The sequence below is a fragment of the Desarmillaria tabescens genome (assembly GCF_030435595.1).
Source record: "Desarmillaria tabescens strain CCBAS 213 chromosome Unknown EV420scaffold_14, whole genome shotgun sequence".
Lineage (NCBI taxonomy): Eukaryota > Fungi > Basidiomycota > Agaricomycetes > Agaricales > Physalacriaceae > Desarmillaria > Desarmillaria tabescens.
This window is the reverse complement of record NW_026848313.1, coordinates 229,699-254,697: the sequence shown is the minus strand read 5'-3', so window position 1 is coordinate 254,697 and position 24,999 is coordinate 229,699. Positions and strand designations below refer to the sequence as shown.

The 24,999-nt window shown below is 48.8% G+C and overlaps 13 protein-coding genes across 13 annotated transcripts; 7 read left to right on the top strand and 6 right to left on the bottom strand.

The window, feature by feature from the left end:
* Positions 1-120: 120 nt before the first annotated feature.
* On the bottom strand, positions 121-1,565 carry EV420DRAFT_1674587 (uncharacterized protein; the record flags this gene model as incomplete). Its single annotated transcript, XM_060479135.1, has 6 exons — positions 121-533; positions 588-731; positions 781-974; positions 1,030-1,148; positions 1,179-1,387; positions 1,445-1,565. The coding sequence occupies 6 exons, from the start codon at positions 1,563-1,565 to the stop codon at positions 463-465; spliced, it is 858 nt and encodes a 285-aa protein (XP_060331740.1). The 3' UTR covers positions 121-462.
* A 97-nt stretch (positions 1,566-1,662) lies between these two features.
* On the top strand, positions 1,663-6,054 carry EV420DRAFT_1536450 (muts domain V-domain-containing protein). The gene is made up of 19 exons (XM_060472879.1): positions 1,663-2,300; positions 2,360-2,446; positions 2,499-2,593; positions 2,645-2,770; positions 2,823-2,986; positions 3,050-3,075; positions 3,128-3,219; positions 3,273-3,409; positions 3,459-3,762; positions 3,813-3,945; positions 3,995-4,249; positions 4,305-4,350; positions 4,396-4,451; positions 4,498-4,562; positions 4,622-4,703; positions 4,756-5,054; positions 5,112-5,230; positions 5,280-5,416; positions 5,470-6,054. The coding sequence occupies exons 1-19, from the start codon at positions 1,743-1,745 to the stop codon at positions 5,863-5,865; spliced, it is 3,177 nt and encodes a 1,058-aa protein (XP_060331739.1). The 5' UTR covers positions 1,663-1,742; the 3' UTR covers positions 5,866-6,054.
* EV420DRAFT_1536448 (uncharacterized protein) lies at positions 6,055-6,892 on the bottom strand. Its single transcript, XM_060472878.1, has 4 exons — positions 6,703-6,892; positions 6,560-6,654; positions 6,232-6,510; positions 6,055-6,185 (listed from the first exon to the last, which is right to left on the bottom strand). Exons 1-4 carry the CDS (start codon positions 6,833-6,835, stop codon positions 6,153-6,155), a joined length of 540 nt encoding a protein of 179 aa, XP_060331738.1. The 5' UTR covers positions 6,836-6,892; the 3' UTR covers positions 6,055-6,152.
* On the top strand, positions 6,698-8,016 carry EV420DRAFT_271675 (WD40-repeat-containing domain protein). The gene is made up of 3 exons (XM_060481487.1): positions 6,698-7,237; positions 7,291-7,557; positions 7,605-8,016. The coding sequence occupies exons 1-3, from the start codon at positions 6,984-6,986 to the stop codon at positions 7,972-7,974; spliced, it is 891 nt and encodes a 296-aa protein (XP_060331737.1). The 5' UTR covers positions 6,698-6,983; the 3' UTR covers positions 7,975-8,016.
* A 374-nt stretch (positions 8,017-8,390) lies between these two features.
* EV420DRAFT_1641748 (uncharacterized protein) lies at positions 8,391-9,300 on the top strand (the record flags this gene model as incomplete). The annotated part of the gene is made up of 5 exons (XM_060477277.1): positions 8,391-8,747; positions 8,799-8,830; positions 8,892-8,910; positions 8,957-9,079; positions 9,136-9,300. 5 exons carry the CDS (start codon positions 8,391-8,393, stop codon positions 9,298-9,300), a joined length of 696 nt encoding a protein of 231 aa, XP_060331736.1.
* A 289-nt stretch (positions 9,301-9,589) lies between these two features.
* EV420DRAFT_1269058 (uncharacterized protein) lies at positions 9,590-13,378 on the top strand (the record flags this gene model as incomplete). The annotated part of the gene is made up of 6 exons (XM_060467478.1): positions 9,590-9,735; positions 9,792-10,586; positions 10,644-11,318; positions 11,377-12,622; positions 12,675-13,242; positions 13,299-13,378. The coding sequence occupies 6 exons, from the start codon at positions 9,590-9,592 to the stop codon at positions 13,376-13,378; spliced, it is 3,510 nt and encodes a 1,169-aa protein (XP_060331735.1).
* Positions 13,379-13,607: 229 nt separating this feature from the next.
* Positions 13,608-15,556, bottom strand: EV420DRAFT_271693 (uncharacterized protein). The gene is made up of 7 exons (XM_060481488.1): positions 15,214-15,556; positions 15,119-15,161; positions 14,896-15,058; positions 14,337-14,840; positions 14,129-14,284; positions 13,980-14,069; positions 13,608-13,926 (listed from the first exon to the last, which is right to left on the bottom strand). Exons 1-7 carry the CDS (start codon positions 15,353-15,355, stop codon positions 13,723-13,725), a joined length of 1,302 nt encoding a protein of 433 aa, XP_060331734.1. The 5' UTR covers positions 15,356-15,556; the 3' UTR covers positions 13,608-13,722.
* A 294-nt stretch (positions 15,557-15,850) lies between these two features.
* Positions 15,851-17,324, bottom strand: EV420DRAFT_1641745 (NYN domain-containing protein; the record flags this gene model as incomplete). Its single annotated transcript, XM_060477276.1, has 3 exons — positions 15,851-16,953; positions 17,003-17,221; positions 17,285-17,324. 3 exons carry the CDS (start codon positions 17,322-17,324, stop codon positions 15,851-15,853), a joined length of 1,362 nt encoding a protein of 453 aa, XP_060331733.1.
* A 500-nt stretch (positions 17,325-17,824) lies between these two features.
* EV420DRAFT_1620105 (non-canonical ubiquitin conjugating enzyme 1) lies at positions 17,825-19,528 on the top strand (the record flags this gene model as incomplete). Its single annotated transcript, XM_060475546.1, has 8 exons — positions 17,825-17,837; positions 18,355-18,375; positions 18,426-18,502; positions 18,618-18,767; positions 18,819-18,840; positions 18,900-18,941; positions 18,996-19,098; positions 19,153-19,528. 8 exons carry the CDS (start codon positions 17,825-17,827, stop codon positions 19,526-19,528), a joined length of 804 nt encoding a protein of 267 aa, XP_060331732.1.
* A 278-nt stretch (positions 19,529-19,806) lies between these two features.
* On the top strand, positions 19,807-20,262 carry EV420DRAFT_1641743 (uncharacterized protein; the record flags this gene model as incomplete). The annotated part of the gene is made up of 1 exon (XM_060477275.1): positions 19,807-20,262. The coding sequence occupies one exon, from the start codon at positions 19,807-19,809 to the stop codon at positions 20,260-20,262; it is 456 nt and encodes a 151-aa protein (XP_060331731.1).
* Positions 20,263-20,434: 172 nt separating this feature from the next.
* EV420DRAFT_1536421 (Pre-mRNA splicing factor PRP21 like protein-domain-containing protein) lies at positions 20,435-23,265 on the bottom strand. The gene is made up of 7 exons (XM_060472877.1): positions 23,087-23,265; positions 22,723-23,032; positions 22,352-22,671; positions 21,880-22,299; positions 21,417-21,831; positions 20,918-21,362; positions 20,435-20,865 (listed from the first exon to the last, which is right to left on the bottom strand). Exons 1-7 carry the CDS (start codon positions 23,205-23,207, stop codon positions 20,587-20,589), a joined length of 2,310 nt encoding a protein of 769 aa, XP_060331730.1. The 5' UTR covers positions 23,208-23,265; the 3' UTR covers positions 20,435-20,586.
* Positions 23,266-23,306: 41 nt separating this feature from the next.
* On the top strand, positions 23,307-23,782 carry EV420DRAFT_1641741 (mitochondrial 54S ribosomal protein YmL31; the record flags this gene model as incomplete). The annotated part of the gene is made up of 4 exons (XM_060477274.1): positions 23,307-23,356; positions 23,412-23,526; positions 23,579-23,698; positions 23,750-23,782. The coding sequence occupies 4 exons, from the start codon at positions 23,307-23,309 to the stop codon at positions 23,780-23,782; spliced, it is 318 nt and encodes a 105-aa protein (XP_060331729.1).
* A 67-nt stretch (positions 23,783-23,849) lies between these two features.
* Positions 23,850-24,998, bottom strand: EV420DRAFT_1620103 (U3-containing 90S pre-ribosomal complex subunit-domain containing protein; the record flags this gene model as incomplete). The annotated part of the gene is made up of 6 exons (XM_060475545.1): positions 23,850-24,028; positions 24,081-24,119; positions 24,167-24,397; positions 24,448-24,522; positions 24,570-24,723; positions 24,777-24,998. The coding sequence occupies 6 exons, from the start codon at positions 24,996-24,998 to the stop codon at positions 23,850-23,852; spliced, it is 900 nt and encodes a 299-aa protein (XP_060331728.1).
* Between the last annotated feature and the right edge of the window lies 1 nt (position 24,999).

Here is a 24,999-nt window from a genome sequence, read left to right as displayed (position 1 = left end):
CGTTTCCCCTTCCAGCGCTCCGACTCCTCCGATTCTACTCATCAATATGCTGGCGACGGCGGATAAACCAACGGACCACTGGCATTTGTTGTCAATAATTAGCGTACGTACCATTGCCTACCAACCATTACATTAGTCATTTGATGTTAGGATCGGGGCCTTCTATCTGCATTTCATATTCTTGTCTCATCACTTCTCATCACTCGTCTTCGACAAGGCTTCGAATCTTTTTTCTTTTTCAATTTGTGTATTCCGTGGTTTGTCCGGATGCAATTGGTTATTCAGAAGGGGCAAAGTGTAATTTTATGCGCCTCGACTCTCGAACGAGTTGATGCAGTCCGCAATCCTCGTGTAGCCGTTGGGCATGCTCGTCTCACCGCAAGTCTGGATTTCTGCCACAAAGCCTATTACGCCGATTCTCGCAAAATTCAACCATTCGTATGGATGTTCTGCCGCACCCAATCACGTTAGGGATAGTAGGCACGCTGCGCTCCCAAGCTGTTGTCGTACGTCGTAAAAATCAACATCATGGCCTAGTATCCCCCAAAGGTTAGTAAGAATAACCGCCCCAGAGCACTATCACCTACTATCCTCGACCTCGCCCCAACGTTCGATTTGGCTCGATACCTCGACCCGAGCGGCTATTGATGCCTGCTCCACCGTGATAAACCGCTTAACCAACGCCAAAGCAATCAAGAACGATTTCGTTATGTACGTGGCTCGTTCCATCGCTGTTTTTCCCATGAGACCCGACGCCGTTGAGGATCGAAATATACCTACCGGCCATTTCCCAGGAAGTGAACGTTTTCAGCTCTTTGATGAATTTCTGCTTCGTTGCTTCCGGCTGCTTGTTGGACAGTATCGACTCGAATTTGTGGATCTCGACATTGAACGTATTACGTGCCCATTCCAGCAAGGGATCCCAATGGTCCGACTGGAGCGTCACGAGCGGAGGAGGGTAGTCTTCGTGGAAGCTAAAAATGTATCAGCTTCTGACCCCTTGAAGGAACTGGTGCCCAGATTCCATACCATATCGTATCTGTATCAAGATATTCAAGCAAAGCATGGCAGACCTCTTCCCGGGCAGCATCTTCGCCAAGAGAATCGATCGCTCTAGAGACCAAAGATGTCTGCGACTCCTTCAAATCCTTTGACAAGGTATCAAACAGCTGACTCACAATTGGCAAGGCATGAGGCTTTAGTAGTTTGTCTTGGTTATCCCATTCAGTAGCGACAAGAGCCGCAACCAATTTTTTATTCTCAGGCAGTAGGAGCGTATTGCCGGCGGGGGTTTTGAGTGCACGCCTATCCAGAGTTACGACAAAGGACTCTCCGCGTTTCTCGACGCCCACATCCTTCCAAAAGCGTTTCATCGTCGCCTCTGCGCCTACAAAGTTTTTTTTTTTCAACAAATATACAGCTGGAAAGTAAACAGTCCACTCACGGTTCGTCTCTGTGACCGGAGGGCCATCGATAATTGACACTGTCGATTGAAGCCTCCTAAAGTTACGTGGAAAGATTCTGGTTGTTAATCTTATGGGCAATGGCCGGCAGAAGCTACCCATAGTCTTGAGTACGACACCGCTGGGACTCGAGAAAGAATTTGAGCGTGACGTGACGTACAGTGACGATATATCACGTGGCAAATCGCAGACGCGCACCTTCAAATCTTAGCCTCTTTTGACTGCGAATTATTCTCTTCCTGTTTCCGCACCTCTTTCTTTAATACTTTCTCGATCGCCATGAAGAATCACTCTGGTCCCCCTCAAGCTAGAATATCGTCGTACTTTTCTCAGGTCTCAAGTTCGAGTCCCAATAAAGGAGGCAAAAATCGGTTGAGTCCTATCGATTTGACTGGCGAGGCGGACATTTCAGATAATGAGCCGCCTCCAAAGAAAAGGAAAATAACCACTCCTTCTTCTCCTGTCCTCTCTCGGACGTCGGAGTGGCAGTATTCGCCCCTCAATACCGAGACCGCGTCTCCAAAACCCTCGACTGAAAGCGAACTTGACGCAAAGAAGAAACGCCACGAAGCATTCAAGAAGAAGCTGTTGGCGGATGATCATCACTTTAGTCGACGGGCCTCTAGCATACGTGAACCTGAACAAGATGAAGAGGTTGAGGAGTTGTCGGGAGGCGAGTCGGACGATGGGTTCAAGGCATTGACAAAGATGTTTTCAGTCAAGGGTCAGAATGCTAAGAAGGTCTCCGCCAAGAAGCCCTTACGCACAAGGAGTGCACCAAAGGCCGTCGAAGAGAACGGACCATGCGGACAGCCGTATACACCTTTGGAAAAGCAAGTAAGTATCACATTCATCAACAGACGGTGTATGATTAATGCTTACCGACCATACACCAGGTTCTACAGCTTAAAAAGGAGAATCCCGGCACTGTGTTAATGATTGAGGTTGGATACAAGTACAGGTTTTTTGGAGATGATGCGAAGGTGCGGTATTTACACTTTGTCAAGGTAAGCATTCAGCTGAGCGGCAGGCCAGGTCGCGAGTAAAGAACTTGGGATGGTGTCGTTTATGGATCGCAACTTTCTTGTGGCCTCTATTCCCTCTCACAGGCGGGACATACATCTTAAAAAGTCTGTACTTTATATCCATTTTGACATTTTTTCTAAATTGTTTCCGGGTAGGCTACTGTCGCAGGGTTATCGAGTTGGGATTGTGCAACAGACGGAAACCGCTGCCTTGAAGAAAGTCGGCGATAACCGAAATACACCCTTTGAACGGAAACTGACTGGCCTATATACAGCAACTACGTGAGTCTTGTACTTAATATACTCATTGACGCGCAACCTGACAACAGGGTAGATTTGTGGATGGTCTCGATTCTGTAGATGACGTCGACAAATATGTTGCTCCACCTTTTATGTGTATTGTTGAGGAGAAAAGTGGCCCCCATGACGGGGATGTGCATATTGGCTTAATCAGTATCTGTCCGAGTACAGGAGACGTTATATGGGATGCATTTGAAGGTATGTGTACTTCTTATGATACGATGATCGGGACCCTCAAAACTATCAACTACTCCATTGTAGATGCCCTCATGCGATTAGAGCTAGAGGTAATATCCGCTGAAGTTTGCTGGAATATGAACTTCTCTCATCGTTTGTTAGACAAGGTTGTCACATACAAAGCCGGCCGAGTTGTTGTTACATCAAGGTGGACTGACGAAAGCAACGGAGAAGATGTTATCTCACTTCACGACGTGCGTTTCAACGTCATGGTACCGAGAATGTGCGAAGTAATCTATCATGTTAGCGTCTCGTCGACCAGTGGTAGCATTCGTATTGAGCACTTCCAGGCTTTGATGGCGTATACAGATGCATTTTCGTACATTACCGACTTCTACTCCAAGAAGAAACCAGGACCCGTGGTTTCAGATAATGTCAGATCTGGTACACATCGATAATAGTTTTTACTGTCAGGCGCTCATTCTTCCACCAGGAAAAATCCTTGCAGATATCTCCGACTTGCCCAAGTTGGTGGTGGTCGCTCTTGCGCACTCTATGAAGTACCTGTCAAAGTTTGGCCTCGCCGACGCCTTTTTGGAGACCAACTTCTTTACAAAATTCACAACGCATGCTCACATGTTGCTGGCTGCCAATACCCTTCAGAATCTTGAGATATATAGGAACGAGACAGATTACACAAATCGCGGCTCCCTAATGTGGATTTTGGATCGTACGAAGACGAGATTCGGCGCCCGGTTACTGAGGTACTGGGTAGGCAGGCCCTTGGTTGATAAGATGTATGTTGATACTCAGTCTTTTCTGCGTGAAGAACTAAATTCCTTGATAGCGCTCTACAGCAACGAATAGATGCAGTAGAAGAGATTCTTTCAAGCTCTTCCGAAAAACTCGTCAGCCTCCGTCAGGTTCTTAAGGGACTTCCTGATCTCGCCAAGGGCCTCTGTAGGATACACTACGGCCAGGTAATGGTGCTTCAGCTGGATGTACCATCTGTTCACACTGTTTTATTAGTGTACTCCTCAAGAACTGGCAACCCTTATACGCGCGTTCAAAAAGATCGCTGACTCTGTAGAGGTCATAGAGAACCCATCTGACGTCGGATTTAATTCCATGCTTCTGAACGATATCATATTTTCGCTTCAACATGTAAAAGGTCCTGCCGCAGATATGTTGAGCATAGTAAATCTCAACGAGGCGGCGGAGGGCAAGAAGGCTACTATGTGGATTGACCCCGAGCGATTTCCTGATGTCTTGGATCGTGACCTCGTTCGTTTTCTTTGATGTCTTAGATGAGACACTGATGTGATGAGTATCAATGTAGGCAATATTGCAAGTAGAAGCGGAACTGGAAGACGAATTGAAAGCGAGTGAGTGTTGGAGGGTTGGTATATGACCTTTACTCATTTTAATAGTTCGGAAACTCTTGAAGTTTCCGTCGCTTCAATGGAGTACGATTGCAGGAGAAGAAGTGAGCGGTCGTTTCTTTTCTTTATTATGTCCCTAAGCTTGTACAGTTTGTTGTGGAAGTAAAGAAAAGCGATCATAGACCGATTCCTGATGCCTGGATCCAAATTTCAAGGTTCGTCACATGCACTATCCCATGGAATCTTCTGGTTGGAATTGATGTCTATACCGAAGAACGAAGTATTTAGAACGTTATCAGCCTTTATCCGTAAAACGCAAAGTCGAGGAACGGAACCAAGGACAGGAGAGCTTAAAAGTGCGTTATGGAACATTGACCTTCAATTACCGGAGTACTTAATCGAAACCAGGCTGAGGCTCAAAAAGCATATCTCTCGTTCCTGGCCGAAATCAGCCAGAAATACTATGGCATATTACGAAACGCGGTCACCAAACTTGCCATTGCTGATTGTCTACTCAGCTTAGCACATGTAGCTTTACTCCCAGGGTATGTGAAGCCATGTCTTGCTGATGAAGACATCCTGGAGATCGTTGACGGACGTCATCCGATGGTTGAGGCCTTGCGAGATAATCCGTTCGTTCCGAACACTGTCCTCATGGGAGGCTCTGAACCTAAGAATAAAATTATCACAGGACCCAATATGGGAGGGTAAGGTTTTTTTCCCATCGACTCAAATGAAATGTGTCATATTAAATCCTTGACTAGGAAAAGCTCTTCGGTACGTATGGTGGCCCTTATTGCCGTTATGGCCCAGGTCGGTAGCTATGTTCCTGCCGCGTCTGTCAAAATCAACCTATTAGATTCTGTGCTTACAAGGATGGGAGGTACATGACTTCTTGTGTGGGAGAACTCGATGTTGACATGTTCGCATAGCTTCTGACGACCTTGCGAGAGGAAGGTCTACATTTATGGTAGAGATGGCGGAAACCAGTGAAATTCTGCATTCAGCGACCGAGAGAAGCCTAGTAATTCTAGATGAACTTGGACGGGGAACCTCGACCTTTGATGGGGTAAGTCTTTCTCTTTGACAGATTTCCATGACATGTAGCTTACACCATCCTAGATGGCGATTGCGGACGCTGTTTTGGAGCATCTGGTGCAATCTGTTGGGTGCAAGACGCTGTTCATCACGCACTATCCTTCGATAGCACTAGGATTGGAGAAGAAGTTCCCCAAGCAGATCCATAATTTACATATGGGCTACGAAGCTGAAACTCGCATCAATGGGTTTCGTGACATCACATTCTTGTACCGTCTGACTAATGGAATTGCTCCAGGTACGCCTTTGTATGCCTTTTTGACATCTCTGAATTCTTCGCTAATCTACGCAGAATCATTTGGTGTAGAATGCGGCGCCCTCGCTGGGCTACCAGAAAGCTTGTTGTCTGTCGCCGCCCAACAGTCATCCCGAATGAAAAACCAAGTAATGGAACGCACGAGACGTAATAAGTACGCCTAAGGATGTTTTTCTTTTCTTTCGTTCTAACTTGTTTCTCTACTATAGGACCAAAAAGACTTTGAAGCTGTTACACCTATGCTTACAGGGTGGAAAGACAGCAGCTAGCTCACTTTTAGCTCTTAGACTGGTAACAGAGGAGTTGGTAGCGGATCATTATTAGCGTTATATTGGTGCAATCTAACAGGAGGATTGCCCTTGTTGTGCTGCTTGACACAATACATGGATGTTTTCTATCTCGAGGTTTCCAGAGCTCACGAGAGAAAATGGTCAGGGAAATATAATGTCCATCACTGGCGAATGTTCGGTTTAATCCAAACAGCCTAGAAGCGGTGAGCCTGTATCTGAAGAATACCTGGATTCACATACCAGCATGCTTCGACTCTCGTTACCGTCTTCATCCACGGTTTTCACGACGGAACTAGAGTCGACGCTAGGACTGTTGACAAACTTTGAAATACTTTCCAGTTTTTGGACATCAATTTTGTAGTTTCGAGCAAGATTTTCGACGTCGAGACGCGTGGTGCATGATTTCCGTTGATTAAGCATGGAGCTGAGTGTTGCAGCGTAGACATTGCGTCCTGTACTTGACGTTTCTTCCAACTCGGATCGGGCACGGGAGCGGAGTACGCTGCTTTTGGATGCAGCCTTCGAAGAATGTCAGTCGCATACGGAGAGCGAAGGCTTAGACACAGACCGGCTGGAATGACTGCATATGATGATCCACGCGTACTTGACCCATCCGATTCAAATTAGACAAAAAATGTGGGTCTTGGGCATCGCGTTCGATATCTAGGCATGCTTTATAGAAGAGAGGACGCAACTTGACAGTGGACGCACCTTCATTTTTGACTTGGCTAGCCCTGGGTCGAGGAGTTGTGTCTGCAGTACGAGGAGTCCTAGCACCGGCCCAGGACTGTTTCTCAGCCATCTTTGGATATTTTCTTGCAGCTTTGGACGAGGCGGCGCCCATGATGACGGCTGTGTGGTGAAGAGGGTCATCAGCACGTGATGAAGCAGCGTCTTTGAGGCATTCCTTTGCCTTTTGTTTTTAGCATCCTTCTCAATCTGCAGCGCGGTGCGCTTGTATCACGACCACAGACCTCATTTAGTACGATTTAATGTCCCTTCCTGCCAAGGCCACACCCCTCGTGGCGTCTGGTCACACTCGCCCCGTTACCCACCTTTCTTTTTCTCCCATTCAAGACGACGGCACGTATTTGCTCATTTCGAGCTGCAAAGATGGAAATCCGATGTTGAGGGAATGGACTGGCGACTGGATCGGTACTTTTCTTGGGCATAAGGGTGCTGTTTGGAGTACCAAACTATCCCCCGATGCGTCTAGGGCAGCTTCCGGAAGTGCTGATTTCACCGCGTATGTATGTCTGATATCCTTGTCATTCTATCTTACTCATCTTGTCGTTGCAGCAAAGTCTGGGACACATATACAGGAAATCTGCTACATTCTTTTCCGCACAATCACATTGTCCGCAGCGTAGCCCTCTCTCCGACATCGTCCCATCTGCTCACGGGTGGGCAAGAGAAGAAAGTGCGGATGTTTGACCTTGGTAGGCCTGATGCGGACCCGGATTACCTCGGAGAGCCTGGTGCCCTTTCGCATGATGGAACGGTCAAAAGCGTGGTCTGGGTCGGCGACCACACCGGCGTGACTGCGGGAGAGGATGGTCTTATCAAGTACGTATTCATGACTCGAACTGCTGAGATTGCTGAGACGCGAATAGGTGGTGGGATCTACGAACGAGGACGTTAACGAATACTATGACCTTTCCAAAACCTATCACTTCCATGGAATTGTCACCACAGACGGGACGATTAGTTGTCACCTCGGGTACAACTGTCGCGTTTATCCCTGCTCTTCCCAATAGCAATGGATTGACACACAGTTTGAACCTTCCCTACTCACCCTCGTCTGCAACGATACATCCCATTCTACAGGACCGATTTGTCACTGGTAACACGGGCGACGAATGGGTTCGGGTGCACGCGATGGACGGTGAAGAAAGGGAGGTTTTAAAGGGACACCACGGTTCCGTACACTGTGTCGAATTTAGCCCCGACGGAGAGATGTATGCTAGCGGCAGTGGTGCGTAGATGCCATAATTTTCTGATAGCGACAATTGACTGATTTGCGACGGGTAACTATGATAGAGGACGGTAAGTATGGCCCTGTAATCCTATGCTGTGATTCTGATCTTTTTTTTCTTTCTCTCAGGAACTATACGACTGTGGCAAACTACACCTGGAAAAACTTATGGTCTATGGCAGGGACAGACAAACGGAGGCTAAGTGGATTTGCTGTATATTGAGAAGGTTCATTTGTTTTTTCTGAGAAAGATGTACTGTATGAATCCTTGCATTTGCAACCTGTCATGTAATGCCCTGTAATAATGACTCGCTGCTCGTGGCTGTGCTCACTTACGTCACCAATATGATTGGCGTGACAAGATCGTGACAGCGTAAGCTGCTCTTGTTCTCCCAGATCCAAGCCCAGTACCATCTTGTTCGTCATGCCTCCCAGTCATCATCATCACCATCGTTCGCTGTCTCTCGAGTCGGCTCATTCGACATCTCCCCGTTCGCCGTCACCTCCATCACAGACTTTTCATTCGTCGATTTTACCTCACTCTATTCCTACCCCTGCGCTTCTCGAGTCAGTCGCTGGAGCTGCCCATTACTCAGGCGTCAAAGTAGACCCGGAAACACTGAAACACAGGCGAGCGAGTATGGACCGAAGAGAATCCAGTTGCAATGAGCCGGTGAAGGCAGACCACCAACGCATCATGGCTGACTTGAAGGAACTTTATTGCTGCCGACCCACCGTGGAGATTTTCGAGAGGTCATGGAACAAGGACGCTGTTTTTGAGGTACGTTGAAGCCTGGTGTCTGTTCGGCGTTTTTTGAATCAGTTCGTATAGGACCCGCTTTCGTATTGCAAAGGTTACAATGAGTATGCTGCCCAGGCACGTTGTCTACATTACTGTCTACATCTGTGACTGACACTTTCACAGTGGTTTGCCATGGTACGATGTGTGTGTGAGAATAAGCCTATTCTCTGGCTGATTAGTTTTTGCAGCCGAAATTGTTTTCAAAGTCGGAGACGCTGTCTACGAGAATTATGTCGTCGACGAGCTCCCCGAACCGTTTGGTATATGCTCAGAAACAAGAGTATACCGCACGATTGTTTGGCCGTAAAAAGGTAAGCAGGGGGGTATCTCGGATCTGAAAGTGGACTGACTATTGAGGCCGTGCCAGGTCATCGACTCGATTATCGTGGTTGACCTTGATCGTGAAGAGAAGATTGTAAGATTGGTTGACCAATGGGATGGAAAGGTGTCGACATGGTTTGGATCGTATACTTTAAGACGTGCGAATGCCAAGGTGACGCCTTGGCTTGTACATGTGCCGAAGCAGGCATGAATATTGTTGTCAAGTTCTGGGACATACTTACTACTGTACTGTTAGCTGTACTTACTTTGGATTACATAGTATTATATATATTATTTTTTTGTTAATAACTCGGCTTGTTTGCCGCAATATGGTATTGGCCGGCCACGTGAATTTCAACATATTGATCGAGCGCAGCAGTACAGTGGACTGTGGCGGGCTGCTGCGCATCTCTTGGTTCCTTCAGAGTCTCCTGCCAGCGACCCCAGCCGCAGTCGACGTCCCCGTCACCCACCGCTGTCCTTCTTTCCCTTTCACCACCATGCAGCTCGAATTTTCACAGCAAGAGATACAAAGACCCTCAAGGAAGGGCAAGGAGCGTGATCTCATGCATCGGGACTCACCTAGGGATCCTCAGCCAACTGATCTTGACGAAAAACTTATTGCTTTTCGTCGTCGCACAGCAGCGTACGCTTCATTCTCTCTTTTGGGGACCTTTCTTGCTTATCCTTGTCTTATATTAGCGCTAGTCGGCCCAGAGACAAATCTGAGCGGCCCGCTCCCCCACCGCCGCCGCCCGCTCGCCAGGATCGTTCTCCAAGGCCACCTCCTCCGCCTCCAACTCGGCCTTCACCTTCACCAAGAAAGCATCATCTTTCCCCTCAGCTCGCCGTCTCGCGCCCGTCACAGGAAGCAGATCCAGATGACTTTTCTCGTCGCCTCAAAATATCACCTTCGTCTCCGTCTGCTCGACCGGCTCAAGTAGCCAAGCAGTCTCATAAACTCTTCGACCCAGATCGTGATCCCATACCAATGCGACGTACCGCGGAACCTGAGACCATGTCGGATGCCGCCAGCTCTTATGCATCTCGGAATGGTCCAAGAGAAACCGCTGCCAGGCAGCTCTTCAACCATCGTAAAGATGATCCAGTTCGTTTCTCTGTCCTGGCTAGGACTCCAGGCCGCCCTACTCCTACCCCAAAGTCCTCGGGAGACTATATATCTGCTTCTTCTACTTCATCATATGCTGCTTCCCAGACCTCATCCAGCTTTACATTGTCCTCGACAACCGACGGCTCATCCGCATCCTCTGCGCTGTTCGAAGGACAACGCAAGTCGGCCGAGGAACAAGGCACCAATGTCTTTGCTGTGCAGCTCAAAAAGCTATACAGGACAATTACCAGTCTCGAATCCAAGGTGAATCAGGAGGACCTCGAAGAGAACGAGGATAGTGGCAGGATCTTGCTGAAAGGTAAAGAAGTTGAGGACGAAGACCTTGAGAAGGAGAAGTGGAAGAAGAAGATCAATGATCACAAGAGGTACTTTTGCCGTCTCTTATGCATCCCGCCTCACCTTCTGACGGTCTTTTTTTGTAGCCTGGTCGAGAACATTCACAATCTCCTCGAAATCTCCTTGGCTCCCAGTGTTCCTGCCTCGCTCCGCAATATTCCAACCAAGTACAACATTATTGTACGACTATGGACTTACGGGTTTCACAAGCTCCTAGAGTCTCTTCGGCGCTCCTCTTTCACTTCTCCGCTAGCCATGGAGCATCTCCAAGACTTTATATATTACGCTTATACGTTCTACACAGGCCTTTTAGAAGAGCCTGCCCTCAGCACCTTCAAAAGCGGATGGTTGGAAGCCCTAGGCGATCTTGCACGGTATCGAATGGCCGTCGCAGCAATGGTCACTGGAATTTCAAACGGTGGTGGTTCGCTCACAGCTGCCAATGTGTCGGAAGTTGTTCGGATAGCAGGCACACCATCTTCGAATGGCTTGGCGCCTCCCGTCCCAGCCGGGGCCAAATCTGTCAGCGACGCACCCGCAGCCAGGATCGATGACTCTCCGTCGCCCAGCGTTGGGCTGGCTGCGGCGCGCCTACTTGACGTCGAACCTGAAAAGGAGCGATGGCGAGGGATTGCCCGGGATTGGTATGGTGCCGGATTGGCCGATCAACCTGGGACTGGTAAGCTCCATCACCACCTGGGTTTGTTGAGCAGAGAAGTCGAAGGCGAAGAGTTGAGAGGTGTTTATCATTTTGTCAAGAGGTGAGTTGGTTCGGATCGTCTTGGAAATTTTTTTTCTCAGACTTTTTTTTTCCCTTAGCATGACTACCCTTCACCCTTTCATGACATCGCGTGAATCCGTACTCCCTATCTGGTCCGCCGCAGCTCAGGCTCGAAGATCCCTTCCAGATGCGCATGTGCCTGACCTATTCGTCCTGCTACATGGCATGCTTTTCACCAACATCCAACTCGATGATTTCCAGCCGACCCTCGCACGGTTCGTTGAACGCCTGGAAATTGAAGGCGCCGAAGACCGCGAGTGGACGATGATGGCTGCAATTAATATCGGTTCCATATTAGAGTATGGCAAACCCAGCGGTGTTTTGAAAAGGATTGGTGGTGTTGGCCCTCGTGACTCAGGAACCGCTGCTGCCATGCGTGTTATGGCGAAGCGCGAACTTCTTGCCGAGGACAGAATGGATGTTGACGAGCCGACAGTCCAAGTTTCTCCTGCGCTCTCAGAAATGGAGGCTGACTCTGGAGAACTCCCATATGCTTTCAAGCTTGCACTTCAAATCACGTTCACCATGTTATCCCATGTCTTGCGTCGGCCTACGCGGAAAACCTCCCCCTTTGCGCGTTCTACAGTGAACCCGTACCTTACAGTCGTGTTGACGTTCTTGGCAACTATTCTTAAACACGAACCTTCGCGGGAAGTATTGGAACGCAGTATTCCATGGGAAGAACTTGCTAGATTCTTTGCCGTCGTGCCTCGTAGCATCATGACCGGGCAGGGATTGGATGAGCCCGTACCTCGTGATACTGAACGATGGAATATGGTGACAAGCAGCTGCGCGCCTCCTTTGGCGGAGGACTGGTGTCTACGCGGTATGGAGTGGGTAGCGCGCAAAGTCTATGAGCGAGGTTTCTGGAAGAGTGGTGAGGACCGAAAGGCAGAACTTGAAGTACTCAATGAGTCGGAAGCGCAAGAAATGACAGACGGTCAGATTGAAGATGATGACAACGATGATGCAAGCGAGAGAAAGAGTAGCGACATTGGCAAGCGATGGGTACGCATCATTCGCTGTGCTGTGGGAATAGCCAACGTTGTGGACGGGTTCACTTGGGTCCAAGGAACTCGCGAGTGGAGAATTGAAGGAAAACTTGCGGAGAAGGTTGTGCGATGGAGGGAGGAAGATGCACACGAGAGGGAAGCGGAAGAACGCAGACGCCTGGGCAACCGATGGGTTGACGACTCCATGGATATTGACGACGATCCAATGGATGCATCCGAAGAAAGCGAAAGCGATGATGAAAATGACACTGATGCAGTGAAAGCGTTGAAGGTAATGTGGCTCTCTTCGTGTGCTTTGTTGTCTTTAACTGATTGCTGTCAAGGCGAGGCGAAGATACCTGCAAAGCCTCCTCCACTCCGGTCAGGCATCACTCGTACCTATTTCGTCGTCTCGTCGCAAGGGTCGTAAAAATACCGATACCCGCCCGCCCCTCCCGGTGTTGGCCGGATATACGGTCCTTGTTGTGGATACCAACATTTTGCTTTCTTCGCTTTCGATGTTTGCATCGATTGTGGAGAGTTTGCGATGGACAGTGGTTGTTCCATTGCCCGTTATCATGGAACTCGATGGCCTGTCATCGAATCCATCACAATTGGGTGAGGCAGCGCAGAGCGCGATGACTTACATGTCCTCCCACATACGAACCCATTCTACGTCATTGAAAGTCCAAACTTCCAAGGGCAATTACCTGACAACCCTGAATGTACGCACAGAGGAAGTTGACTTCACGAACGGCGCTTCTGATCGAAACATGGACGACCTTATCCTGAAAGCCGCCATTTGGCACGACGAGCATTGGGTGGATCGATCGGCTCTTTTGAGGAGCGATGCTATAGGTAGAAATGTAACTAACCCTGTCAAGGTGGTTCTCTTGAGCTTGGACCGCAATTGTAAGCTCCTCTTTTGTCTTGTTCGTGTTTTGATTGACTAATAATACTTCACGCAGTGCGGCTTAAAGCACGTTCGCGCCAACTACCAGCTGCGAGCGAAAGGGATCTTGCATCGATTCTTTCAAAAGGTGTATAGAGAGGGATTGTGGGCTGATTCTTCCATCCATCTATCTGCCTGCTGCCCTTCTGGCCCCGTGTCCCTTGTGCAGACCGCATGCATCTTGCATGGCGCTTCCGCGTTGTCTATGTAGACACGCGCAATGCATCTGCGATACAGCACGGTGTACCTCACGTAGAACGGACTCTGCGTGATATTATTCTGTTATCTGGGCTTTCATGGTTATTTGACTCATAAAACTGTACACTCTTTCATACCCTCATCACATATACCTTCATTTACAGTGTTCTCCTCGTCTCTTATATATTTATTTGTATCACCGTATAAGTAAGTGTTTGTACATAAAATGTGATATTATTACTTTATAAGAACGGCGTGCTCTCAAGATCCTTTAATGAATTTCCTTCGTACGCGTCTAAACGACCGTCGGCAGGATGAGAGGGGTCCGGTGATAGGCGAACTTCGTTATCCAAGGCTATGTATTGGTTGGTGATGATCCCTAGTTTTTCTTGCTGAAATTGGCGTTTAAGTAACGCGAGACCCAGCGAATAGGCTATGAATACAGCCTGACAGTGCGTGTTGAGACATCAATCAAAACAAAGATTACTGCCGCTCTTACCAATGCCCAGAACGACCACAGAGTATGGACCCACGTTGGTACGGCGGTTCTACCGCTTAAAGTCTTCCATTCGTGAAAGCCGCTTCGTACCTAGAAAGGGAATGATCATCATCTATTCACATACGGAAGCCTAGAACATAACCACTTGCCTGGAAAAAGGCCAGGCATAGTAACATCAATCCTAGGGTCGCGTGCAGAATATTAGAGGGGGGATGTCTTAGAGCGGATAGCCCTTTGTGGTTGTGGATGTACCGTCCTAAAGCTACCTGCAAAAAGTAGAGGAGGAGCAACAATCCACCGCAAATCTGATGACAGGGGTAAGGGCAATGCATATACATGAAAGCAGATGTGATCCACCTGATGTGAATCCAAAAAGTGAGTAGCCTGCGCATCGAAGACGGCGACCGGACCAAGTATCCAACCAATGAGTATGACTGGCAGGGCCATCCAAAAATTGACAGCATTATGGACCTTAAACCAATTCGGCGTAAAGGTCCTACTCCAACGCGCAACAAGAGAACCAATGGGTAGGAAAAATAGGAAGCCGATGGACACCAGCACACCATGAGCAATCACAACTCTTTCGTGACTCAGCGAATTACTTGTGGAACCGCCGTTTGAGTTGTCCGACTCCAGGGGAGGCGGGCTTGGAGACTCCATCTCGGCCAACTCCTTCATTAGATCGAGCGTCAAGAAGCCAGCGGCATAGTGGAAAGTGATATCAGCTTCGGGGTCAGAAGATTCAGGATTCGTTTGCGAGTATGCCCAGATAAAGCGCTCCATTGAATCATTTTTTCCAGAATACGGACCTGTTCCTCTCTCAATTTCGAAAGCAAATGTAGTCGAATTAGCGGGATGCAACTATCACTGACGTCAGCGATGGTGCAACGAAGATCAGAATATTTAGTAAACCCACTGCGGAGTCACTAGGAACCTGAAGTGTCGCGAGTCGTGGCGGATTTGTCACGATGCGCGGCTGGCTATGTCCGACCGCATATCGTTGTGAAAGTGTTACAGTGCCATCGCTGTTGGACCACAATATGACCATATGAGTCTCCGCCATTCGGCGGCCAAAACCGCTGTGTGGAACACACGAAATCAATCATTCTTGTTTGCAAGGTGATGATGGAGCGACGTACAACCCCACCCAGCCCAGGGGCTGTTTTAATGCCGTTAGTTCATCTGTTAACCGTCATCAGCTGGCGTTTGCACTTTCGCGTAACAGAGACCCTACATCTGACTGTGTCGGAGAACACTGTGGCATTCACACAAAGGAATTTGCCACAAGCTGAATCACCGTGAAGTGCGTATATCTGATGCAAAAATGTCAGCCACAGATAAATCCATAGAAGAATCAGGGATGTTGGGCGGTTCATGCTGGGGACGAGAGGTTGACACGACGCAGGGAATCATTCATCCAAGAGAGGCACTGCTTTTTATAGCGCTTGGGGATGCGATCATCTTACCACACATATGCGCAGGCCGGAGGTAAAATCCCAGGAGGGAATTAAAAACCTTCCCGCACACCGGCATGTCGTTCCCACCGTCCTAGAGCGTGGGAGCCACAGGAACATAAAGCCGCTCAACGGGGTTGATATCAAGATACATAGAACTTAACAATACATTGGTAGCAATCTGGTAAAAGACTAGTCAGGATTAGCGGATGACCTGATATCGAATTGTTGGAAGCGCACTCATGCAGGGGAATAAAAAATAGTCAAAAGATTTACCAACACCCTCCCGCCCTTTAATACATAAACTCTTCAACTTTGTACACACGCCGAGAGCAACGTGAGCTAAATCGTGAGAAAAAGGAGCACACGGTTACCTTCAAGATGCCGAGTGCTCTATTGACCCACCACACATCCATACTAATCCGTACGAAGGCCTATCCAGGCACCTCCTTCCATTCCCCCGAGCTCCACAATGCCCTCAGATTCGGCCAGGGCCACGTACTGCTTGAATTTCTCCACTCCAGCTTTCTTGTAAATGGCTTTATCTGACTGGACCAGTTCGACCGCGATGACTGAACGGAAAGGGCGAGGTGAACCGTTCCGACGATGAGCCTCAAGAAGCTTTACAAGACTGGAAAATCGCACGGGAACAACCTTGCGGGATGCAGGAGGGGCCGCTTCAGGTTGTTGGACTGGAGGATACAGGGGAGCGGAATTAGAGGGCAAGACTGACGGAACTGGTGCTATTCCCGATACAGCGGGAGGTGCCATAGTGGGCGACGTGGCTATGTATCCTGGCGCAATTGAAGGAAACTGTACTGGCATCGATAAATTTCGGACAGGCTGTGCTCTTGAGAGATGATTGACACCAGGGGTTTGTGGAGGTGTGTAGGTGTTATTACTGTCTCCTTGGACGCCCGATTGTGGCACCTGGTCAGGTGGCTGGAGTGGAACCGGAGAGACTGGTGGCGGATGAGCAGTATAAGTTGGTGCAGGAGTAGAACTGCCTATAGAATCAGGAGTTTGAGTTCTGCGAATAGGATCAGCAGAGCGAGAGCGATTATTCGTTTCAAGGGGGACAGGCTTTGGCAGGTTGGCAGGGACGGAGGGAGGCTTAGGTTGGGGAGGCTGTGATGAGTTGCAAGTACCAGAATTCACTGGTTGTGTCGGACAGGCAGCAGGAGCAGAATTCGGGGGACATGGGGACGGCTCTGCCTTTGTTGGGGGTGACTCTACTTTCGTTGGAGGTGACTCCGTTTTCGTTCGATCTGGCGGAACAGTTTGAGAAGTCGGGGTCTCCAATCCTATGTTCTGCATGATTGCTTTATTCCAGTCAATACACATTGATGCATGGGCTGTCAAACTGGTGTGTGGTGACGGGACTGAAGGTGAGATCACTACGACGTGGAATTGGCGCAGACGAAGAATGGCTACAGCATAGGCGAAGTCCCGGTCTCCAGTTATTAACACGATCGTCGTGGAGGACTGTGGGTTATCAAATGCATATGCAAGCATGTCCACTGATCCACAATGAGCAAGCCGGCAGGCAGCATGGTGAAAGGTACTCACCAATGATCATCTGGTCGGCGACATTCTTCTTCCCCATGTGTGGCGTGTCAGTCATTGACACACCAGACAGTTGCAACTCGGAGCGAAGACATGTCCCTCGTTGACCTGCTGATTGCTCTGAAATATCTACATATGCCTTGAAGAGCTTGATAGGACCGAATTGTTGCACACAATTTCGGATACTACTAGCCAGGTCGTACCCCGAGGCACCAGAGGGCGCTTGGACAATTCTCTATTCAAAGTTTAGTCACCGCCCACGTACTACGGACTAGTATTACGCACCAAAGTCCCAGAAGATGGCTACGCGGTCGGACACTTGCATGATGAAAGTAAAGGAATGAGTTGGCGCCCATACTTCGAACAATTAATGGAGAAGGGGGATTGCCGACCGCATCACGGGGGCGTTATACTTTCTCACCTTGTATAGTACTGTTGTTGTACACCGTGTTCGCAGAAGGGGACCTGTTCGCAGTCCTGCCATAGGAAGCTATGCACTGGTAATGCTTCACGCAGGCTCGATCCGAAAATCCTATGGCACTCAAGAAGACATTGACGCCGAGAACATGCAGAGAAAAGTTGGTATTGCAGCTGCGGGGATCTATATCAATTACATTCGTTTCCCTAGTCTTGCAAGATGGAAATTAATTGCAGGTCTATGCGTCTGCCTTTTCGGAGGCTTTTTTGGTGGGCTGTCAGTCGACATCTTTGAAAATGAGGTATGGACGACGCACTGTCACCCTCATGCAATGCAACAGGTTTTCTGCAGCAGCCCGACATGTACCCATGGACTGGATGTCCTTGGATGCTGCCCAGCAACCCAGCATGGCGGCAAGCTGTACGCCGCACATACCATCCATTTGGCCTACGGAACATGAGGGCAGATCGCGACAGGCAAGGACTGTACACACGTTTTCTCGGACGAACTTTGAGTTCCCTGATGTGAACACCCATCTTTGGTTGTAATGGAGTAGTTCAGGTCGACGGAGGGCAAGAGAAAGTGATGGTGGAAAACAAAGGTTAGGGTTGCGGTCCGGAGTAGTCCGGCAACAACTGTTGTATTGTATTCTTCTGTGCTCGACTCCCGTTCAGGTGGCCGATTCCAGAATAATATCTACCTCTCTTTGTTAGATTTCTAAAGACACAAAAATAAAAGTGCAGGACAACTTCTGAGTACGAGCCACAAACAGCCATTAGTCGGATCAATACCGGCCTACGTTCCGATTCTGCCACGTTGTACTGATTCCATACAAGTATCATCAATCCGTTGTCTTACTTACTTATACATCTACCAGCAAGCTACCTACATATCGTCCAGCTACCTGAATTTGACTGATTCATTGCTACAATGTCAGCCCTCAATAAGAACAACTCTGGTCTGTATTTAGCTCTGTATACAGGCGAAATCGCTCATATCTCGCTCAAGCTGTCAAGCGCATCATGCAGGAGGCTCGAGAGCTATCCAGTGACCCCTCGACAGACTATGCTGCAGGACCTTTGGAAGTTCGTATTCATACTTGTTCTTGCGCCTGCGAGTGTTGACCGGTCATCCAGGACGATATATTTGCAAGTTTATATAGGCATAATCATTACCATGGTCGCTTACCATACAATCCAGGAATGGCACTGCACATTACGGGGTCCTGCGGGTACAGAATTTGAGGGTGGCCTCTATCATGTTCGCATTCTATTGCCCGCAGAATATCCCTTCCGCCCCCCATCGCTAATGATTCTCACGCCCAACGGCCGCTTCGAATTGAATACCAAGGTCAGTCGTCTGCTTTATATTGCGGTAAAACGGTTATTTCACACGTCCTAGATATGCATAAGCTTCACCAACTGTGAGCCAACAGCTTCGTGTCGAGAATTATGATCCTGACAATCATTATCATCATTATAGACCACGAGGAGCTGTGGCAACCTGCCTGGGGTGTACGAACTGGTAAGAGATTGCAATGGAATACAGAGATTGGGTTGCACTCAGCTTGATCGGTAGCAATTTTGGGTCTTCAAGGTTTCTTCCCCCTGAAAGGTCAAGCTGCTGCAGGTGTCGGATCTGTTGAATACCCCGCCTCAGAAAGGAGGAGGTTAGCCGCACTGTATGTTAAGATCACTGGCATGGGTTCTGGCTAGTTCTTATATCCGTCCCGCAGATCTCGGGACTGGGTGTGCCCGCACTGTCAGCAGTCAAATCTCGACATACTTCCTGACTCACCAGCCGGTCAAGAGAATGGACCCAGCTACTCTATTCCTCCTCCCGTAGAACCGGAGCTAGCAGCACTGCCAGAACATAATGATGCTTCTCCTTCCGCGAACTCTGTAGGTCCTCGATCAGAAGAAGCAGAAGACGAAGTTGCGCAAGAGACCTCTCTATCAATGACTGAAAGTATTTCCTCACCTACTATTCCCGAGCACGACGCAAATGTCCTATCCCCACAACCGCTGCGTCGGCCCCCCGTTTTATTGGATACTGCGATATGTTTCCTCCTTGTATTGGTTTTTGCTTTGCTTTGTAGGAAGATGATATAGATACCAACGTGCTTGTGTACCTTTTCGAGTCTAGAATGGAATTTGTGCCAAGTCCTCTCCAGAATGGAAAACCCGGCAGAGATGAAATTCAGTCGGCGGGAGACAGGGTGTACTGTGCAACGGCAAAATGGAATATTGAAACTTGATCGAGCTGTACAGTGTACTACTATATAGGACGTGTCTCGTCTCAGATTTATCAACACTACTTTTCATCCATCAGCTAGTCTGCGAATTCTACTATATACGCGAGCCAGGCCTCTTCTGTTTCTTCTTTAATCATGCCCTGCCATTCATCTTCCTCTACCCCCTCAAATCCTTCTGACTCTGGTGCATTCGCCTACCCTTCACATAACCGGAAGCCATCGCACGATCTTGGTCGGAGGCAGAGCCGGACCTCGTCCAACCGTCACCAGAATACGATGCACATGCCTGTCCCCCCCTCCCTTCTACAGTCACCTCTTCTCAATTCACCCAATAGCATTTTCCAGAGAGTCATTTCGCCCCATACACCCACCGCCGAGGACGAGCAGTGGCTGCAGGACACCGTCCCAGCAACTCCCACCATGGGAAGGAAGGCGAGCATGGATTCGACCACCTCGTCCTCGTGCTCTCTTTCGAGGGGGTCTTCATTATCAGAGCAACAAGCGCTCCGCCGCGCAGCAGAGTTGCGCACCACTTCCCCTCCGGCACTCCCTTCACCCCCACTCATACACGTCCGTCGTCATGAGGCGTAGGCAGTCGTCGACGACTGGTAAAGCAAGGGCATTCTGAACGCACGCTGGATACATGCGCGTACTTCACACCACACACGCCAAGTCGCAGGCCGTCATCCAGCACCTACCTCAGCCATCATCCTTTTTTGCGCTTCGGAATCGTAATTATACCATATCATCCACGAAGCACAGTACTTACATTGACTGTATCATTATATTTACCTGGGTTTCGGGTTCATTTGGGGCATGTATTGACGAGTTATATTTTATTTTGAGAATAGTTTACACGGGCTGAAAGAGAGGGCAGAGAATGTACTTGAATACGGTACTAAATAGAACGCACGATTACTTTTTCTTCGATGGACTAACACTAAGCATAAGCAACTCTTCGTCCTCCATATTGTAGACCGCTATTGAGCTAGAGTTGGTAAGCATCTTCCCGGCATACGACAGCCTAATCCTAGATATGGGTACTGAGATGCTAGTATGCTGGACAATACGGTCACGTAGTGTCGAAACCAGGAGATTCAACGGGAGATCAGGAATTGTGACAGTAGAACCGTCAAGTTTCCACTCTGGTTTTGAAGTATCGTTAGGCAGTTGTACCTGCAGTGATATGGGATACTGGATGAAACATTCAGTATTCGATCTTACCATAACAACGCTGAAATCTCACCGGATGCATCGTGATCCAATCGTCTTCAGAATACATTTGGCTGCCAGGTACCTTAGCAACCTTTTGACGTTTAGCTGGCGGGATTTCATCAACAACGCCCTCCATTTCATCCGCAGACCGAACCATCCCGGCTTGAGCTTGTAGTGTACTGTTAGCCGCGGCCAATGCAGCCATTCTGGTCGGATGCACGCCCCCTGGGGGCGGTTGGTACCCGAATGGTTGTGCAGCGTCCATACCCTGATAATGGAGGGGCGGTAGCATGACCGGCGGTGGCTGGTACATGGACGCTGGCTGAGGGCCTGATGACACAGTGGCAGCAGAGTAAGATGCATTGCCTGAACCCTGAGGTGGTGCTGGTAGAGAAGCTGGCGCTGGCGGCAGTGATGTTAGAGGTGGAGGGACAGCAGCAGGACCTATGCCAGGACCAATGGCATTTGCCTCTTGCCTATATATACATATCAGCTTAATATTCAACATATTACAAAGATATCTGACGTACGGTCCGAGTCCTTTTGCGCGATGAATAGCAGCAATCTGCTCATCGAAATTGACGTTCGTGGAGTACTTGTCAAGGGTGTTGGCCTTGGTATTTGTATGTCCGTCCCAAACAACCTTTTCTCTCTCCTTCCGTCGTTCACGCTCCTCTTCCTCTTCTCTCTTGCGACGTTCTTCATCAGCTTCAGCACCAAAGATATCTACACGAGTGCGTGCAAGATTCTTCAACGAGGAGACAACATTGGCGCCTTTCTGCAATTCTGAAGACTGTGCCTTGCGTGCTTCTAATGCATCTCGCTGCTCCTTCCAACGAGGATCAAGGAGTTCAATACGCATATGTTCCTGTAGCTCGTCAACGGGTATTTGCTGCCCGCAAATTGAACAAGTAGTCATTGCAGTCTTCGCGTTCTTCGAACCGACTATATGTATTGTTAATAGAAGCCGCAGACGAAAGAGGGCTGACTCACGTTTAGGAACATAATCTGTTCGAATCTTCATGGGTCCGGCTGTGTTAGATGAAGCTTGCATTGCTTTCGCCCTCTCAATTTCCCGAAGTCGTTGCTCTTCCTCGCGACGCTTACGCTCTTCTGCTTCGCCCTCATCATCACTCTCCTCCATAGCAGCATCGTCGTCGCCTCCTCCAACGCCAGCATTTCCGACTGCCGCTGCTGCCTCTGCCTCTGCTGCCGCCTGTCGAGCTCTGTGTGCCTCAACGTCATCCACAGTATTCTCCATGATCATGGCGGCCATTCTCTTCTGCGCAAGAGTCATGCTCTCGACCTCTTGAACGCTCATAGGCGGCGGCAATTCGGTATTTGCGTCCGCAGCCGTGAACTCGATGGTTTGAACAATAGCATAGTCATGCCAGTCAATTTCCGCGAATGCAACTGTTATAAAAGAATGAATATTGAACAGCATTTAAGAAAAACGAATACCCACTTCGTTCGGCCTCCTGGTCATCTTGGCGCTTCTTATCCTTTTCACGCTTGGTCCTTTCCCACTTGGCATGTCGTTTGGCAATTTCAAGAGTCCTCCATCGTGATCCCTCGGAAGTGCGACTCTTCAACTGTTCCAGCATCTCCTTGTCAGGGAATAACACTTTGGTATACTGCTCCACCAACCGATTGAAATAGCCAAAGAGCGAGTGGTGGGGCCGTAAGAAGTCGAACTGGTAATTGCGTCCTTCTCGCATGGACAGCGAATTGAGAAAACTGCGCCCTCGACGAGCAGTGAAAAGGGCAGTCATTTTTATGATGTCGCTACACCAGACAATATAAGAACTGTTTGAGGAGACAAGAAAGGAGACGTACAGGTCAATTGAAGTGACATTTGGCATGTCCATTGTAAATACTGGGGCGGGAGGTTCCAGTCCAATATCCAGTATCTGAGGTTCTGCCGCTTCACCCTGTTCCCCCTTGTCTGCCTTCTCTTGACTTGGTTCGCCAGACATGTCTCCTTGCATGACCTTATCCATTTTGTCTCGATAGTAAGCATGATACGGGTCTGCTGGATTGAGGAAGGAGAACTTGGGATCGGAACGCTGGCCTTCGCGAATTTTATCCTCAAATTGGGGTGGATTGGCTGAGCGTGCAACAAATACGGCTGTTCTGTCAATAACGGCTGAAAGGAGAAGTTCAATAAGAGAAGTGAAAAGGGAAAGACAGAGCCGCTTACACTTGATTTCTGGTGGAGGGAGAATAAGACCGCTAGCAAATCTCGCGCCAGCCGGTTCCATTGAGATATCTCCGTTGCCGTTGACGTGCCCGTTAGCGACGGAATCGACGAGGACACTCATTGTCGTCGTTGGTGTCAATGAAGTGCAGTTGTGGTCGTAATTCAAGTCCAAGTCAAGCACGAGGAAAATATTTCTCACGATCTCTCTTTTCAAACGTCGATGTTCGGCGCCTTTCGAGCGACCCAGGTAAACCTTGGTGGCCTCCTTTGGTATGTTACATGGGCATTTTCCAATGCATCTGACGGCTACTGAAGACTTTACTAGGAAGATTCCATGGAGATTGTCATCCACCAGAAAAGCTAATGCTCGAGCAAGACTAAAGAAAGTCGATGCGGTTATTGAAGCTGTAAGAGCCAGCGGAGTTCAGTGCGGTGCACTTGTATGTCGCATTCTTTTTTGCAACGGACTTTGCTAAATGCTACCCGCTACAGGACCAAGCCTTGGAGCTTCCGAAAGAACACGAAATGCCTGCACGCGACAAATACACTGTCTTCTCTCCTCATGCCAAAGGGTACAGAAAGGGTATACACAAAGTGCCCAAATGGACCAGGGTGCGTCAAAGAACTTCTGGCTACCAAAAGCAAACTAACAAACGGCCGTAGATGACCCTTCGAACAAACCCCAAGGGATTCTAGCCTATTATTCGCAGCTGTACTTTATTCAAAATACATATCATGACGACAAACACTAATACGGTGCCTATCAAAACAGTACTACCTGTATCTTACCTGCTTTCATTTGCTTGATGACTTGTGGACATCCTAGAACCGTCCTCATGCATTCGTCCCGCGTTTCCGGTATGTCCAGCAAACTCCGTCTCTTGGTGTCTCGAAAAGTGACATCCAATATGATGTGAGAGAGTGCGGACACTGTCAATGCATCTGGGGTGTTTTTGTCAGTGGAAGGACGAGTGAAAGTCGGGCCAGATTCTACCTGTCTCGCATAACAGCTTCCCAATCCTCCCAGGCGTGCCTAAAGTTGTATGAGATAAGAACCAAGAGATTTCGCACTTGACTTACCGACAGCAGCGCCAACCTTTGTCCGCCGAAGGTACGTGACATGCTCGGCCAACTTGAAATGTTTGGCGAAGAGTTTTGCTACTTCGCCACCCTTATCACCCCTTAGTCTCTTGTCCTTCAGGACACGGGTGACATCAGCAACACGCAGAGCTGCGCCCGTTATAAAAAGAAGTGTTGGTGATCCAGCAGCCTTGGATCTCTGTAAGAGCCGAGTTCGAAGAGACGGAACAGCTAATGTCTTGTAAGTGCATAGACGCCACTGGAGATTACAAGACATATACCCTTAATGATAAATTCCACTAGTTTATCCAGAGTTCTTGGTTCTTGCCATGACGCCGTATCTGCTATTGCAGACTCTGAAATTTTCTTAACAAGAGCGTATCAAAGGTACAGATGGACTAACCTGGTACTGCCGTGGCCTCCAGTTCTATCGCAGACATATCCGGAAAGGATTTTTTCTGCATTTCTGAAAGGTAGTTGGCAAGCTCGTGGGTGGATTGCGCCGCAATAGAGTCAACAGTAGCAAGAGATCCAGGAGTGTCTGTTAGCTTCCGTTTCTAACGTAGAATAAGTTGACGTTTTTAAGAAGACTTATGACGGCCTGACGCACCTTTCGCTCTTTCAGTTTTTCCCTTCTTTTCCTCTTTTTTTCTACAGCTTTGGCGTTGCTAGGGCCAGCTTGGTCTCGTTGGCCGTCCTCAGGCTGGTCCGCCGAGTCCCCCTCCTCTTCGCTAACAAAGTCTTGCGCGTCGTCAACGTGGAATCCATCATTGTCTTCTTCGGGGATGTCTAGGACAAAGTCGTCTTCGAGGTCGTCTCCTCCTTGATGCATG